General features: G+C 39.2%; 1 protein-coding gene across 4 annotated transcripts in view; it reads left to right on the top strand.

The window, feature by feature from the left end:
- The window catches only part of PICALM (phosphatidylinositol binding clathrin assembly protein), a 72,874-nt gene that overhangs the window by 39,972 nt on the left and 15,890 nt on the right, over positions 1-17,012 (top strand). For all 4 annotated transcript variants that reach the window (XR_013923450.1, XR_013923451.1, XM_080361575.1 and 1 more), the window contains exons 8-13: positions 636-677; positions 1,392-1,477; positions 2,725-2,848; positions 3,193-3,329; positions 6,243-6,343; positions 16,344-16,451. Coding sequence is in view for 2 of the 4 variants with exons in the window: in XM_080361575.1 (XP_080217701.1) it covers positions 636-677; positions 1,392-1,477; positions 2,725-2,848; positions 3,193-3,329; positions 6,243-6,343; positions 16,344-16,451 (598 nt within the window). In the remaining 2 variants the exon portion in view is untranslated. The remainder of the gene's footprint in view (positions 1-635; positions 678-1,391; positions 1,478-2,724; positions 2,849-3,192; positions 3,330-6,242; positions 6,344-16,343; positions 16,452-17,012) is intronic.

The following is a 17,012-nucleotide window of genomic DNA, read 5'->3' as shown; positions in this document are numbered from 1 at the left end:
TGACATCCTGGTATTACGCAGTTCCTCGGTTGAGATTTGCTCCTGTTCTTGTTTTGCTTTCCTTCATTATTCATATTTCTCTTAACAAAAAAATTAATCTGTAAAGCTTGGCTTGCTGTCTGTCCTGACAGAATATCTGTCAGAGGTACTACCTTCGGCTATTTTCAGTTGATTATCAGCTGAAGTTGAGAGTATTAATCTTGCTATTGTAAGAATATATATCCTGCTGCAGAACATTTTAAGTTTGATCTGCATTTCAGAAAACAGGAAACTTTGAAGGTGCTTTGATTTAGCAAATAAGCTCTATATCAGTAGGTCTGAGAATTCACCACAGAAACTGTAAGACAGGCAAACTTTTCTAGCCTTAAAATTCTGAATGCTGGATTCTTGCTCTGTTTTATTTCTAAGGTTGTATCTGTTTAAAGACCTCTGTAATGTGCCTACTGCAAATGTGTATACATTTAACAGAATAATTTATTGTAACCAACCATTATAGAGGTTAGATTGTGGAGATTTAATGTGTGTGGACAGGTTTGTGCTTTTTACCCAAATCCATCTTAATGTTGTTTGCTTTTTGAACGTCTCCGCCTTTAACAACAGCAAACAGGTTCTAAAGCTCATTTGTTTTATTACAGCAAGTTGGAATTGACAGAGGAGACATACCAGATCTCTCACAGGTAGATAAACCTATTATGTGTTTGCCAGTACATGTCTATTTTGGGGTTTCATAACCAGAAAAACTTGGCATTGTGGCACTCACACTTTCTTGCATGCGTTGTCACCAAGTTATTTCCAAGTGTGTGATGAAATCCAAACTCTGTCAGACTGCGGCTTTTATATGCAATGATCCTATTGTGAAATATTATAGATCATTTCTATCATACTCTAATTGAGTTTTAAGGCAGCTTTGTTTCTGTCATGCTTGAAGATGCAATTTATATCTGTGAGTTCACATAATGAAACCTCTACATGAGCTGAAGAAGCTGTGGTTTTTAGCAAGCTTGCTTTTTGTTAGTCATTGAAATCATTGTGAAGGCTTGCAGAGCATGCACATAGAAATGACTTTAGGTACAATTTCCTTCTTAGTGGCTCTTGAAATACTGGCTGCTTCCAATTGTCTGCTTGCTGTTTCCTAGCTGTTGATTTTAACATCTCTTGACATATTTCAGTACTTGCGGGTGAGTCATTATGACAGAGTAATGTAGTGAGGAGAGTACATTACCTGGTGTTTTAACTAATTAAATACATACAGGATGCCAAGATGTGGTTTAAGTTACTCTGAGCTGTTCCAGTTGCCCTACAGTTGCATTCTCTGAAAGTCTTTTAACTACTGATTTGCTTCACCTTAGATTCTTCAGATCTGTTCCCAAATGTCTTTATGTTTTTTGCAGGCACCGAGTAGCCTTCTTGATGCTTTGGAACAACATTTAGCTTCTCTAGAAGGGAAGAAAATCAAAGATTCCACAGCTGCAAGCAGGTGCTTATGCCCTTGTCCTTTTGAACAATTGTTGAAGCGAATGTTAAATCCATTATTTTTTATTTCATTATAAATGAAGGTTTGTGTAGGCTACGTTGAGGATTTTGCATTAGCAATGATAGAATAGCAAATTATCCTCTCTTGCTGAGTACTTAAGACAGCTTCTTCCAGGTCAACACAACTAGAAGCTAAGGAGCTGCAAGCACTTGCTGTAGAATCCCTTGTGTAGTAGTTACTTTTAACATCTAATCATGAACTTCTGAAGATAAACTAAGTTTTTTTTTATCACCTGCAAATGTTCATTTTGCTTTACTAATTAGACCTCTGTAAGGTGTGCAACATCTTTTGATTAATATCTTTAGACTCCTGTATCTCAGCTTGAATCCCTTTTCCATCAAAAGCAAGGAAATGCTTCCAGAAGTCCTTAAATTAAGAACAGATTTTTAAAGTAATTGGGGATTAAAGCCATACTGTATATGGTAAAAGACATTCAGTGTTTTTAAGTGCTTGCTAAAACACAAAGTGCAATCTAGAGGAGTCCTCTAGGCAACTAACTTCATTGTTTAAATTTTAAAAAGCTTAATATTGGGGGCAAGACTTGCAAAATTAAATAGCATTTCTTTATTGTCTGTTAAAAAAGGCAGGAACATTTTATATGTTCTTTTTTTACAATAGTGACAATATTAGAGCTTAGCACCATTTTGCTAGCTGCTTTTCAGAGTATTTGCTTTCTTTTGTTAAGATTACTTTAGTTTGTTATAAAAGTTAAGTGTTTGCTTTAAATCTCTTTCCGCAGTTTTTAACATGATGATGAGTTGAAACTTTTCCTCTGGGATACACTAGTTGCATTGGGTTTCTTAACTAAACCTGTTCAATTAGCAACAGTTTGAATTGGAGTTTAGATTATCAGAGATTCCCCTGTATCTTTAAATAATGCATCTTAGGCAAAGAGGAGAACGGCAAAGGCTTCAAACATGAATTCTATAATGCAGTTTGGAGGGGAAACATTTAAGGGGGGAATCCAAAATCCAGTGTGTAACAGTAGATAGCGTGTTTTCTAGATATTTTCATTTTACTGTTCATTCACTGTATCTTATTTAAACTTATCACTTTGTACAGCGTAAGATATAACAAATGCTAAAAGAGTTGAGGAGGAGGTTGGGTGGATACCAGTAAAGTGTTCTTTAGATGTTTCTATGACGTGTCGCCTCTTAACAGCCGGATTTTCTCCTGTCCAATTACTTTAGGGCTACCACCCTTTCCAATGCAGTCTCTTCCCTTGCAAGCACTGGCCTGTCCCTCACAAAAGTCGACGAAAGGGAAAAACAAGCTGCATTAGAGGAAGAACAGGCTCGCTTAAAAGCTTTAAAGGTAGGAATACAGAATGTTTAACTGAAAACACTTTTCTTATGTTCTTCATGGCTTATTAGGATTCTTGAAGGAGCAAAGGGAAAAAACAGAGTTATTAGTACTGAACATGTACTGTTGGCAAAGTGCTGGAGGTAGAATATTACGTGCATGTACCATACAAAATGTGGAAGGTTTCTTAAAAAAGTTTCTCGAGTATTTGTGGTACCACTGACTTGTAATTATAAGTAGCTGACACCACTGTGTGGAATAAATAAAAAATTCTATCGCTTTGCTTTAGTTACCTAGAAAGTCACACACACAGATGTTGTTTCTGGATTTCTTACGCCGGTTCTCTTTCCCAACAGGAACAACGTCTAAAAGAACTTGCAAAGAAACCTCATACCTCTTTAACGACTGCAGCTTCTCCTGTGTCCACGGCAGCGGGGAACATAATGACTACACCAGCCGTTGATATTTTTTCTACCCCTAGCTCTTCAAACAGGTGCGCTTAATGGTGTTGCTTCACTGAGAGGTGAACTGCAGTGAGACTTTCCTCTGAATTGCTGCTGCAGAGTGTACATTGCAGAAGATTGGTTGGGTATAGAGTACATTAGTGATGTGATATAAGAGATGATGTTTTGGGTCAAGTTGTTGAGGAAGTAACCTGTTGCCGTAAACAACAAGAAGTGTGTTTTCAGTATCCGTTTGCAGAATAGTTTCTGATATGAACCAACTGCTGACAGCCCTTATAGCTGTTCTGAGTCGGTGAGGTGGACAGTTGGAACTGCTAAACACACATGCTTTGTCACCAAAGAACCTTACAAGTTATTTTGGGAAAAGTCAAATAAAAATTCAGTTTGAGAGGTCATAAAGATAACACTGACTGTTGCATTTCTCGATCTTTAAAACCAGAGTTCTTGGTAGATTTTCAGAAAAAAGAAAACCTGAAACAGGGTTTGAAAGAAGAGAGGCAGCTCTTGCAGTCTTGACTTGTATTTGGAACAGCTCTGTCTGCAAGGACTTGCAAAGATAGTGCAAAATTACTTGCTGCAGACAAATCCTCATCTTTGGCTAGCAGGAGCTGTTGGTATGAGTAAGTGTGTGACCTTCATTCTGTAAAATACCTGTCAAATCAAGCAGCAGTAGCAGAAGGTACAGTGCTTTTACCAGTGTAGAGGGAATTAGCTCTCTGAAGGCAGAGGTTTGCTTTGTGTGATCCTGAACCTGAAGGATTGCTTAGTTCTGTTACTGCTCACATAAGAATCTACTGTTCTTTTAAAGCACTCAGCGCTGTGACAGCCTTCTTTCCCCATTAGAAACCTATTCTAGGAAATCACTTGATACCAAATATGTGGAAAATAGCTCTCGCATATAAGGATCTAGAGAATCCGTCAGTGTTAGTAACTGAAAGATGTCTTTAAAATATATTGTCTTTTAAATTGCTTTTTGGAGGCCAGATATTTGAAAGGGCTGTATGCTTTGAACTAGTAACTTGAAACTTGCCTCTCAAGAGTTCTGAAAAACAGAACCATTTGATAAAGGCTCTTCAAACAGCCCGAAGTGCTACATAGAACGATTTGGGTTGGAAGAGACCTTAAAGATCATCTAGTCCAACACTCTTGCCATGGGCAGGGACATCTTCACCCAAAACAGGTTGCTTAAAGCCCTATCCAACCTGGCCTTGAACACTTCCAGGGATGGGGCATCCACAGCTTCTCTGGGCAGCCTGTTCCAGTGCCTCACCACCCTCATGGGGAAGAATTTCTTCCTTCTATCTCATCTGAATCTCCCCTCTTTCAGTTTAAAGCCATTACCCCATGTCACATCACTACATGTCCTTGTACAAAGTCCCTTTCCAGCTTTCTTGTAGGTCCCCTTTAGGTATTAGAAGGCTGCTATAAGGTCTTCCGCTGCGCCGTACTTCTAGACTGAACAACCCCAGCCCTCTCAGCCTGTCTTCATAGGAGAGCTGTTCCAGACCTCTTGATCATCATTGTGGCCTCCTATGGACCTGTTCCAACAGGTCGTGTCCTTATGTTGCGGGCCCCCGTGCTGGATGCAGAACTGCAGGTGGGGTCTCACCAGAGCAGAGCAGAGGAGCAGAGTCACCTCCCTGCACCTGCTGGTCACGCTGATTTTGAAGCAGCCTGGGATTCAGTTGGTGTTTTGGGCTGCAAGCTCACATTGCTGGGTCATGTTGAGCTTCTCATCAACCAACATCCCCAAGTCCTTCTCCTCAGGGCTGCTCTCAATTCATTCTCCACCCAGCCTGTATTTGTGCTTGGGATTGCCCTGACCCATGTGTAGGACCTCGCACTTGGCCTTGTTGAACTTCATGATGTTTGCATGGGCCCACCTCTCCAGCCAATCCAGGCCCCTCTGGATGACATCCCTTCCCTCCAGAGTGTCAACTGCACCACACAGCTTGGTGTCATTGGCTTGCAAAGGACAAGAGCGTTTTTTTCTGAAAAAAAAACAAATACTAGTTTGTCTTCATGTGTAAATTCATTTGCTGGCAGTGTGACTGCTGTGAGCAAAGAACAGATTTTACAGCAGGAGCTGCCGTGCAGAGGATATATTGGGCCATAAGTTCGGCTGCTTGCTGTTAGTTGCAATGTGTCTGTTAACCTGAACAAGCTTTACCTTGAAAATTCTGCTGCTCACATTACAGGGCTGTGCCAGACTATGCTGCTTTTTAGCAGTAGTGGCAAAATGTGATTTCAGTCACTGTTGAAACAGTAAAAACAGAATGAAACAAGTGATCGGGTCAGCAAGAGAATACGCAGAGATCTAGGATATAGCTACTAGCTACTAGTCTCACTTCCAAAGATGCTTGGATGCCACGGCGACTTACCTTGTCCATAGTAGCAGCCATATGTGCAAATTTTGGTTCATTTTGTGCGCTCAAAAAGTTCTGGGTGAACAGCAGTACTCCTTTGTTGGTTTTTTTTTTTTTTCCCAAGACTAATTTAAAGTATGAAATGAAGTCTCTGCAAGAGGGTGAATTTTACTGTTCCTGTTTGACTCTTGAAATTATTGCAGCGGTTGTATTTAAGTCTTCACTCTTCATTTCTGTGTGATGTTCTTAGGTCTCAATATGGTTTTGAATAGTCTAAAATGAGCATTTATTCACACGACTGATGTGTGAGCAAGTGTTTCAAGGCTTCTTGCGTTTTGCTTTCCGCACAATTCTTCGGTAGCTCATAGGTGTAAGGCAGTTTCTCAGCAGTGGTTGCTAGTGGAAAGTTGTGGAGAACTGAAAATGTAAAACTCACCAGACTTTCTGATGCTGGCTTATTTCTATCGATTTTGTAATAACCAATTTGTAAGAAAGCACTGTTGACAGTCACTAGCATTTACCTTGTGTTGAAATCTGTGATGCAGTTCAAACAGTTGTATTAATTTCTCTTTGTAGCACTTCAAAGCTGCCAAATGATCTGCTTGATTTGCAGCCAACTTTTCATCCGTCTGTACATCCCATACCTGCTGCTCCACAAGTAGGAAGTACCTGGGGAGGTAAGAATTCTGAATTGGATTAAGGTTCTAATTGCTGTGGCCATGTTCATGTCAATGTTTCCCGAATATATGGGCTGTTCCTTCCTTAAAGATCTTACAAAGACAAGCTACAAGTGGAGGAAGGAAGTGGAAAAGGTTACATCTGGGTATGGATTAAAATAATGTAGCAGCCTGTGGTGATTACAGGGAATTTTGCTATGGGAGTTGTTAATAGCAAAGTTACTTTAATTGTTGACCAGCCTGTCAGCCTCATAACTGCTGTCTTCGAGTCATGGCAAGCTACAGACACTTAGCTGGGATAAGTCATTCCTGTGAAGACATGGGGGATATGTGAGAACTTGAATATAAATGTTTTTTTAATAGACATTAAATTTTGTCAAAAGTTAAACTTGCAGGTGATAATAGAACAGAACTTGGATGAGGCCTGAAAGGGGGCAGTTGTGACAACTCTGCACAGAAGGCAGGAAAAACCAGAAATGATTATTGAAAACAAAATTAGGCACCTCTTTAGAAATTCCCTGTTTCATTTAACTACAAAGGCCAGTTAGCAAATAGCTGCAATTGGATCTCTAAGTGAAGACACAACATTTACAAGGAGCTCTTCCCTCTGAAATTTACTTCAGAACAGCCAAATTATTGTTCTGCCCAGTTGCTCAGATGGACTGTTAGATTATCTTATTGATAGAGGCAAGTCCTTAAACCAGAGAGGCAAGAGCATTTTAGAAAGTCATGGACATTATTTCAGGATTAGTTTGAGTGTCAGAGCATTTAGTCATTTACTCAAAACCTTTTTCTCTTTGCTGCTTTGAAGTGTTCCAGAATATTTCTCATATAGGTAACATATTGCACCATTTGCTATACTGATGGAGGATTTAAAATCTCATATAAGGATGTTTCTTTTCACTTTTCTACATAAATGACAATAAAATAGTAAACTCCTGAACTACATGGCTATTTCCACATTATTTTTTTATAAATCAGATGCTTGCAAAAATGCTTTCTTTATGACATGAGGAATTGAGAGTTGCTGTTTCAGAAAGTTACGTAGGCATTGGAACAATCCTGTTCTGAAATTTTACTTTGCTATTTCTTTTTATGAGCTTTTCCTCCACATCTTTCCCGTTATCTAGTATATCTTCATAATGATCAGTGTACGTATTCTACTTTCCTATTTGTTTTTTGATGTGTGCTTTGTGTTTTGTGTACCCTCTCACATTAGTAGGGCAATAACACACAATTTTGAGTGACAGAGGGAATACTAATATATATGATAGCTTATCCTTTAGATTTGCTGAGCAGAGCATCTTTTGAGGAAGATGCAGTGAGGAGCGTGTGGAGTTGTACATACAAATTTCAATGTTTAAAAGGCTTTAAAAATGGAGAAGAATGTTTTGGCTCATCTTGTTTGCTTTCTGGAAATTATCTTTGTTTGAGCTTGTCCCTTTTGTTTTACGGGCGAGAGATAAAAGGGGAAATTATCTTCCTCTTGAAGGTCACATCACAATCTGGCATTTCTTTGTTAACCTGAAAATTGAGCCTGACAGTCTGTTTGTTCAGTGTTGTGTTGCTCCTGTTTAGTGTCTTAAGTAATAGTCATTAGTATATCTGATTTCTAAATACATTTAAGATTTAATTAACTGTCAAGATTTTGGATTGTCTGCTGAAATTCTGGGATCACTTTTTTTTTGTGTTACCTTTCATCAAAAAGAAAAAGAATCTCTTCAGCTTTAGAGCCATGAACACTCGCTTCACATAGGAGAGGTAGATAAGAAGTGCTTTCCACGTTTTACAGATGGGGAAATCTGAGCAATTAACTGACTTGTCTGAAGCCAAACGGCAAGTTGGTGGCAGAGCCAAGAGTGGAACCTGAGCTATTTCCAGTCCTGTGCTCTATAACCACTGCACACCCTCCCATAGGTAATTTGCTGACGTGATGATGTTTGTATTTGGTGTATATGGCGACTTTGAGAAGAGAATCGATCCAGTTACAAATTGCAATAGGCTAAAATCGATTAGCGTTCAAAATTTCGTGCAGTAACTCTTCAACGTGTAATAAAAGGATGAATTGTTACAAAGGCGCTATATTGGGGTTGCTGCCTTCTGTTTTGTGCTTCCAAAAATGTTAAAGGTAATGAGATTAAAAACTCCCGGAGGATGGGTTCTGTAATTTGTTTTCAGTTAACTTTTTTCAAACTCAGAGTCACAGAATGTCAGGGATTGGAAGGGACCTCGAAAGCTCATCCAGTCCAATCCCCCCATGGAGCAGGAACACCCAGATGAGGTTACACAGGAAGGTGTCCAGGTGGGTTTGAATGTCTGCAGAGAAGGAGACTCCACAACCCCCCTGGGCAGCCATAAGAGATGTCACTGAGAAGCCTTTGTCATTGTTCTCTCAGTTGGATAACTGAAAGGTAGAAGTTTGCAAAACTGAAGTGATTCTTTTAAGTGCACCTGTATCATTGATACCTAATGACAGCCTGAAGGTGCAGAGTGAGTCCATTGATACAAACAGGTGCTGTGTGTATTCAGGGATGAAACTGGGATTTAGAAATGTTGAGGTGTTGCTGTGAGGAGAGAGAGTGATTTTTAAAAATCTGAACATGCAAGGATAGAAATTGCCCAGATCCTGTTAATTTTCAGTTACCTTTGTCACTGGTGAGTTTTGAGACATGGCTGAATACACTGTCTGCAATTAGAATGGGGCAGAAGAGCGAAGAATCTGAGATCAGAGGACATTTCTGAGAAAATCTTGATAACCTGCAGTCGTATTGCATTGTCTTACTAGTCAGAACACATGAAACTCCAGATACAACCTTGGGATTTGGGAACAGAAAGTAGTATGTGACAATTTGCTTGTTGAGTGCATGTGTAAAATCCTTGTGTAAAATCTCAGACAAATATGGTTTAAAAGTTTTTGTCCTTTTTTAGCTTTTTTCATATTGTTTTATCCAAGCTGTTTATTGGAATTGTTCAGAGAACATTCCACATGTGTCTGTATTTGCCAGCTACCAATTTGTACCTAAACTTCAGAAGCAAAACAAATGTATCAGTGTGGAAATAATGTTTGACCGATCTGCATGGATTTTTTTCCAATTATGAGGAGAACCAATAGAATCAGAAGAAGATGAAGTGGCAACAGAAAAAGCAAACAGAAGCTGATTAAAGGATAATCTGACCTGTTTTATTGTCAGATTTGTTTGTTCTGCAGCTTCTAGGGTAGTGTTCAAAGCTGACAACACTTGTAAGCAGTACCTGAAAGGAAGGGCTCCTTCAGGTGAATGACTGGTTGGCATTAGGTGATAATTTTACTAATCTCAAACATAAGACGTTAAAAGTTTTGTATTGCTGTTCTATTTTACAAATACTATATTAGCTTATTCTGCCTATCTTTTATTTGCTGGTTGATGCTGTCATTTGAGTGACATTTTGCTGGCATTTTAAGGTATGACATTTGTTGCAATGTAGCCAAGCAATTTGAGGGAGAAGTCAGGTCTTAACAAATAAGATACTTGAGCTTACAGGAGATCAAAGCATGTATTAAGCCTGCAAAGAATATTGCAGTTACAGTTTTAAAACTTCATTTTCTTTAAGACTTGCATATGATTGAAATCTATATGTTATCAAGCTGTGTGGGATTTATAGCAAAGAATCAGGAGATCAGATTCAGGGGGAGAAAAGAACTTATCATTTGAAGCTGCTGCACACATCATGGTAGTGTTTACAAGAGTTGAGGATAAAAGCACAATAGAAACCTGAAGTGCTCAAGAAATCTCTCCTATAGTTATTATTCAGCTGTTTCTCTGTGGTGGTTTTGCCTAGAAGAGGAGGCTGCAGTTCTGGGCACTGTGATAGAACAGACAGGGCTGGATGCAACTCCCGCTTCTTTCCCTAGTGAGTTCTCGAGTTTCCCATCACAGATTTGTGTGCTTTGAAGCCAGACAGCTAAACCATGGCTTCTCTTGTCAGCAAGTGCTGTAGCTGCCTCTCCTGTCCTGTTTCTCTGTTGGATCCTGGAATACAGGAGTATTTTAGCTTGGCAATTGTATCGCTCCTCAGGAGACCCTGAGACTCTCTCGTATTCCTCGGGAAATGACTCACGTAGATCTGTGTTTCCTTCATTTCCCAGGAGGGTCCAACTTTTTTAATAAGGAGTGTTTTCCTTGTCACTGCTCACCAACTGCAGACCCTCAAAGCAGAGCAGGTTTTTCCTTGCAGCTCATGGTGTATCCACAGCAAGCTTCTTGCTCCTGATACCCTAGTCAGGAAAGTGCTTTTGTCCTTGGTGTATTTGCAGCTCTTGAAAATTTCATAACGCCTAGTAACGAAAAAATACATGTATCAATAAACAGGGTTTGAAGAAGGAACAGTACAGCTCTGGTTTTGTTTATTTGGGTTTTTAAAGCTATCCTCAGGGTGATATTGCATCGAATCTGCACTTACCACCTGGGTGCTGTTGTGTGAAGCGGAACTTTCTGCTCCAGCAAATTCATTGCAAGTGTCAGGACATGACTGAGTGAAGCAAAAAGTGATTGTGTTTAAAGAGGAATAACATACTCATTTTCAGTATAAAGCACACTTTATAACACCTAGATGGTATTAATTTAAAAAAAAAAATAAATACGTAGCTACTAGCTGTACTGTTCTTGACCAGAGAATGGATAATTCTGGGCAACTGAAAAATGAAGCAATTAGCCAGGTCATCCCAAGTTCAGAGATATCAGGAGAAAACTAGACTGCCTGGACTCTTCTTAACTCTTACTCTTCTATCCCTAGGCAGCAGCATGTAACTAAATCCATCTCCCTTTTCTTGTTTTCTTGCTCTCTGGAATTGAACAGATCCTTTTTCTGCTACTGTTGATAGTGTTGATGATGCCATTCCAAACCTAAACCCTTTCCTTACAAAAACTAACGATGCTGCTCATCTGTCTGTGTCTTCTGATGTATCTACTTTCACCAGTAGGACACCCACACATGAAATGTTTGTTGGTAACGTACCATTTTAAACTAATTTCGTATTTCCTAAAAAATTTTAACATTATTTTAGTTTCTAAAGTAAATTTGTGGGACCTATCAGAAACTAAAAGTAGTGGGATGATTTGTGCTATGTTAGAAATGATTTAGTAATTGTGCCATGAAAATGATGTTAAAATCCTTGCTTGGCTACCTAGATGGGCTTGTACCTGATGGAAAGGAACTTGGTTACAGTTGAAGCAGTTTGAGTCTGATCTTACATGCAGACTCTTATGCTTAGGAATTTTAAGGTAAAATACTTCATGTACCTGAGAATGAAAAGAAAATGCTGCTACTTTGTTCCTTGGGTTGAAATGTTCTTTTTAAACATCAGAGCTTAATCTATGTATTTTTTTTGGTAGTGGGTATTTTTCCCCCCATTACGTTGGGATTACAAAACTGGTAAAGCCCTGTGCATCTGCTGCATGGTCTACTCAAGCTGGTTAGCTATTAGGCGAAAAAATAATGGCTTGCCTTTTAAAAACTGTTGAAATCTGACTTTGGAGGTGATTCAGCATGGCTGTCCTATCAGTAATTCTTTAAACATATGTGTGTTGATGCAGCTGCATAGCAATTTGATTACTTATCCATATGAAGAATTATGTTAGCGTTCATAAACTAAAAATCAATTAATTACATGCCACTTCTGTTCCTAAAGCTAAGTTGAAAAACAAACATGCTGAACCAACAGGGCTTTCTTTTTGCAGGATGAACCCCACTAGAACTGATCGTATAACAAAGAGATCTTTGATATCTCTGATACTTGTTAACAGAGATAAAACACAGGCACCTCCTTAGAGATGTTTATACCACCTACACTTTATCACCTTAACTACTTTTCTACCTTGTGTTTGGTTAATGGAGAGAGAAAGCAAGATCAAGCATGAGGAATCTTGCTGTGAACTTCTCTGCACAATTCCCGGCAGGATTAGTTGGCTGAGGCAGTAGTACACAAATACTTGAAGTTGATGCTACTGTGGAATAATTGGCCTCTGCTTCTAATCAGTCTTTCCCACACTTCCAATAAAATGTGTAAGGTTTATGTGAATGTGGAATGATCATTTGAAATCCAGCGCATTTTTTTTTTTTTCAGTAGGGTTGTTATTCAATCAGATCTGTTGCCACCAAACCATTCTGCAGTTGTACAAAAAGCTGCGAACAAGGAGCCTGATGGTTTTTGTGACATTCAATGGTTTGTGTAGTATTCATCACAACAGCCCAGAAGTGGGTGGAGATGGATGGTATCAATACTATACATTCCCTTCCAGTGGCTCATTCTTTAAAAATAACATCTGTAACCAAAGAGTGACCTCCCGACAGATTGACATGTGAAATGTAAATGCAGTGTTAGCTCTAGCACAAACAAGGTGCTACGATAACATGAATGTGCTCTTAAAATAACTCTTTCTGGTTCTTTAGATCATTACAATCCATTTACTGAACTAAATCCCTTTGTGGCAACCAAATATGAATCCACTATTGGGCTGTATCCTTATACTTCAGGTATAAGCAAAATGCCTTGAAACTTTTACACTCATTTTTTTCAAGGGTGTAAAACATGGCATTTGATTGGAAAATACAAAAAATAAAGTATTTATAATCTAGCTGTAACTTTGAAACCATACTTTCTCCTTTTGTGTTCTAGATGATGTAAACTTGTTTCTTACTGTATGTCTGTGTGTTGATTTCTTTCCATTGGTTCTATGTCATTAGAGTATATGTGGATTTATAGACTGTCCTGAAATTAAACTTTTGAATAGCAGATAAACAGTATATCTTGGTTCTCTTTCTGTAACTCTCCCTCTTCTCCTTTCCTGGCTCTCTTTCTCTCTCGTGTGAAATGCCTTATCAGATTCTTTTTGTGGTCCTCAAGCTTATCCTAATGCTTCTCATTTCCGCAATGAGCCTTCTTCTGTAGCTGGTCTATTTGGAGGTAGGTAATGGGATACAGCCTTACACAAAAATAAAGACATTTGTGCGGTGTGTGCGTAGAACTAGTGGATACGCTGTGGCTACAGAAGTGCGTTATTTTGGTGGCTCAGTTTTAATTTGTGCGCTTGTGCTAGGTGTGTCATCACAAACAGTCAGTTTGTGCTGAACTAAGGCTTATCAAAGCTAAACATGAAATGAGTATCTCCCCATTTCAGGATCTCTGCTAGTTTACGTGTTGCTGCATATAACACAGAAGACTTGCATGTTATAAGTATCTTCTCATCTACTGCTTTTAAGATGAAGGGATTGGGATGTTCTTGCTGCTTATGGAGTTTTTGGTGACACTTTACTCTTAAACAGTGCGCTAAACTAGCACAAAGCTTCACAACGCAACATGAGAAGAAGGTATCCGCTGCATTCATGTCCAAATAGTGAGCCAGGACTGACGCTGGCTCTGGAATCATAGAATCACAGTAATAGCGTCCCGGTTGCTAGATGGGCTGTGGAACTGGGACTGAGGGTAATCTGTCCCTTCCAACTCAAGACATTCTGTAATAAGTAGCTAAATAGAATAGATTTCTACATGTAGCTAAAGAGATTGAACAGAGAGTGTTGGCATCATTGCTATGCAAGGTTTAGGAAGTACCCTCAGTAAATGGTTTGTGGAATCACAGAATGTCAGAGATTGGAAGGAACCTCTAAAGCTCATCCAGTCCAATCCCCCTGCCGGAGCAGGAACACCCAGATGAGGTTACACAGGAAGGTGTCCAGGCAGGTTTGAATGTCTCCTGAGAAGGATACTCCACAACCCCCCTGAGCAGTCTGTTCCAGGCTCTGTCACCCTCACTGAGAAGAAGTTTCTTCTCCAATTTAAGTGGAACCTCCTGTGTTCCAGTTTGTATCCATTGCCCCTTGTCCTATCATTGGTTGTCACCAAGAAGAGCCTGGCTCCGTCCTCATGACACTCACCCTTTATATATCTGTAAACATTAATGAGGTCACCCCTCAGTCTCCTCTTCTCCAGGCTAAAGAGCCCCAGCTCCCTCAGCCTTTCCTCATAAGGGAGATGCTCCACTCCCTTCATCATCTTTGTTGCCCTGCGCTGGACTCTCTCCAGCAGTTCCCTGTCCTGCTGGAACTGAGGGGCCACAACTGGACACAATATTCCAGGTGTGGTCTCCCCAGGGCAGAGCAGAGGGGCAGGAGAACCTCTCTGACCTACTGACCACCCCCCTTCTCATCCACCCCAGGTACCATTGGCCTTCCTGGCCACAGGGGCACAGTGCTGGCTCATGGTCATCCTGCTGTCCACCAGGACCCCCATTCTTAAAATCACCAAAGTCACATTTTGGTTTGGTGGTTTTGAATAAAAATCAGCTGGAGTCAATCAACAAAAGGTTAAATGCTGTGTGTGACTCTGTTCCCGTTGTTCCATATCCAAAAAGCAGGATGATTACTTTCTGTCAAGTCTTGTTGGCTTGAGGGAGCTCCGTTAGAAATATGGACCTTTGCACCTTCCAAAACATCCCTGTTGGACAAAATGTAAGCTCTTGTAACTCAGGTTCTCGGTAGGAAAAGGCACCGTTTTAAGAGTTACGGGACATCCCATCCAAGCAATTCCTGTCCGCAGTTCAGAGTCTCTGAAATGGCTTGTTCCATCCTGACGGGTATACTTGTCATAAAGATACTCATTTTGGTTTGTTGTTTATTATATACTCCCCATTTTTTCCCACATTACTGCTTCCCATGTTTTGCTGTATGCTTTGTTTTGTTTTTAATGAAAAGTACATTGTTTAAATTCTCAGAGATGGATGCTTTTGAGCTGTATATTCTTTTAAGACAAATAGGAACAGGTAATCCAAATTTCTGTGGAGTTCATGGTCAAGGGTAGCATCCTATAGTTATTTTTTTTAGGTGAAATGTGGCTTATTTCAGGAAAACAGTAAGATTAAAATGAGGTGCTGTCACAGCAAGCTAAATGAACTCCAACTAGTGTTATTGGTCAGTTATTTCTGCTCACTGTGATGTTTTACTGCTGAAATATTTGTGATATTTTTATTTCTCTTTATCATCAAAATTTCTATTAGAAACCAGAAGAGCTAGTTTTCTTTTCAAGATGGCATTGCATTTTTGGGGTGCTTTTCGTATAAAGTAACAATTACTTCTGTAATTGCCTGAATATCAAGATGACGTCTGTGCATGCTCATATATAAAACTAAAAAATATAATTTTGGAAATCAGTATTTCATTCCCATAGTACTGAACGATCAACTTAATACTGCCGAACGTCATATGCATTGCTTTGTACTGCAGGAAATTTTCACAGTATTGGAAAAAAAAATGTGTATTTAGAGAACATTACTTTACAGATGCATAGAAGATGACAAATGGACTAAATTCAGATAGGAACGGGAGTTGAAACTTGGCTTTAACTCCCTGTTTCTTGCCATAATTAGTAGAAGCTTAACCTGCAAAGTATGGTCGCCTGCGAAATGTGTGTCCAAAAATAACTGAGTGCTATAAAAGTGATTAGTATTAAAGAATGCCTAATTGAAGGCATTGGTGGTCGGGCACCTTGGGATGGTTTGGATCTTGCTCCATGTCAAGGTTCCAGTTGTATCGAAGAGAAGTGCTTGACTAATATAAAAGCTGGAGGGAATAATCTTCAGGCAGGTAATCTTGAAACCAGCCAGCTGCTTTTCCTGGAGAAGCATGGGGATTATTTCCTCAATAATTTTATTGTAAGTATACAGTAAAAGAATAAGGAAGATGTGAATAGTTAGTCCAAAGCCGTAGCAAATGGGAAGAGTGTCTTTTATGGCCTGTCTAGTTTTTGAGACAAGGCTTTTATTTGGAGGAATAACTCCAAATAAACTGCTTCCAGCGCTCTTACATTCTTCTCAGCATCAGGGTATAATCTGGACCTTTGATTTATTCCTAGTCTTTCTGTGGCACTTAAATAATCTATGTATTTATTTGGCTTGTCTTGCATAAAGAAGGTGGATTAATAGGAAATACTGTTATAAAAACATTCAACTTCTTTCTTTTTCCACCGCAGGGTTCACTCCATCTCCTGTTGCTCAACCACAGCCATCAGCCGGCCTTAATGTTGACTTTGAGTCTGTGTTTGGAAACAAATCATCTAATGTTGTCCTAGATTCTGGTGGTAAGACACTTATTACAATTGGTGACATACGTCCTTTAACCTTTTTTACTCTTGAGATCTAAATCTCCTAATCTGTATTTACTCACACTGCTGTGGCAGAGTTGCACTTGAAGAAAACTGACTTTAAAAGGCTGATGCTGGCATTCTTAATCCAATTTTTCTTTATTAATCTTTATTAATGTCTTTAATAATCAGATAACTATTTCTCTGCACACCCATCTGAAATGTGTACATTGATTTCCTTAAATATTTTGTGCATTCAAAGTTCACACAGTGAACAGCCTTCATTTCATTGCATGCTGTCAACTGCAATTAAAATACCAACTGTGTTTGTAGAGTGTGATCAGAACAGGTAGAGTTGCATCTTCATTTTATATATCTGTGCAATGTATTTTTGACACTTGCCTACATGTTACTCTTCCAATGTTAAGATTATTTCAGAAAACCATACATTATCGAAACATACACAGTTAATTTGGATTGTAGTCACAGTTAGTACTCTCTCTGTTCTTTGAGCATCTGGAAAGTAAATACTTTCTCATCTTTTGACATTGGACTCTT

Source organism: Nesoenas mayeri (assembly GCF_963082525.1).
Source record: "Nesoenas mayeri genome assembly, chromosome: 1".
NCBI classification, from domain to species: Eukaryota; Metazoa; Chordata; class Aves; order Columbiformes; family Columbidae; genus Nesoenas; species Nesoenas mayeri.
The sequence above is the reverse complement of the archived record's forward strand: the minus strand, read 5'-3'. Positions and strand labels throughout refer to the sequence as shown.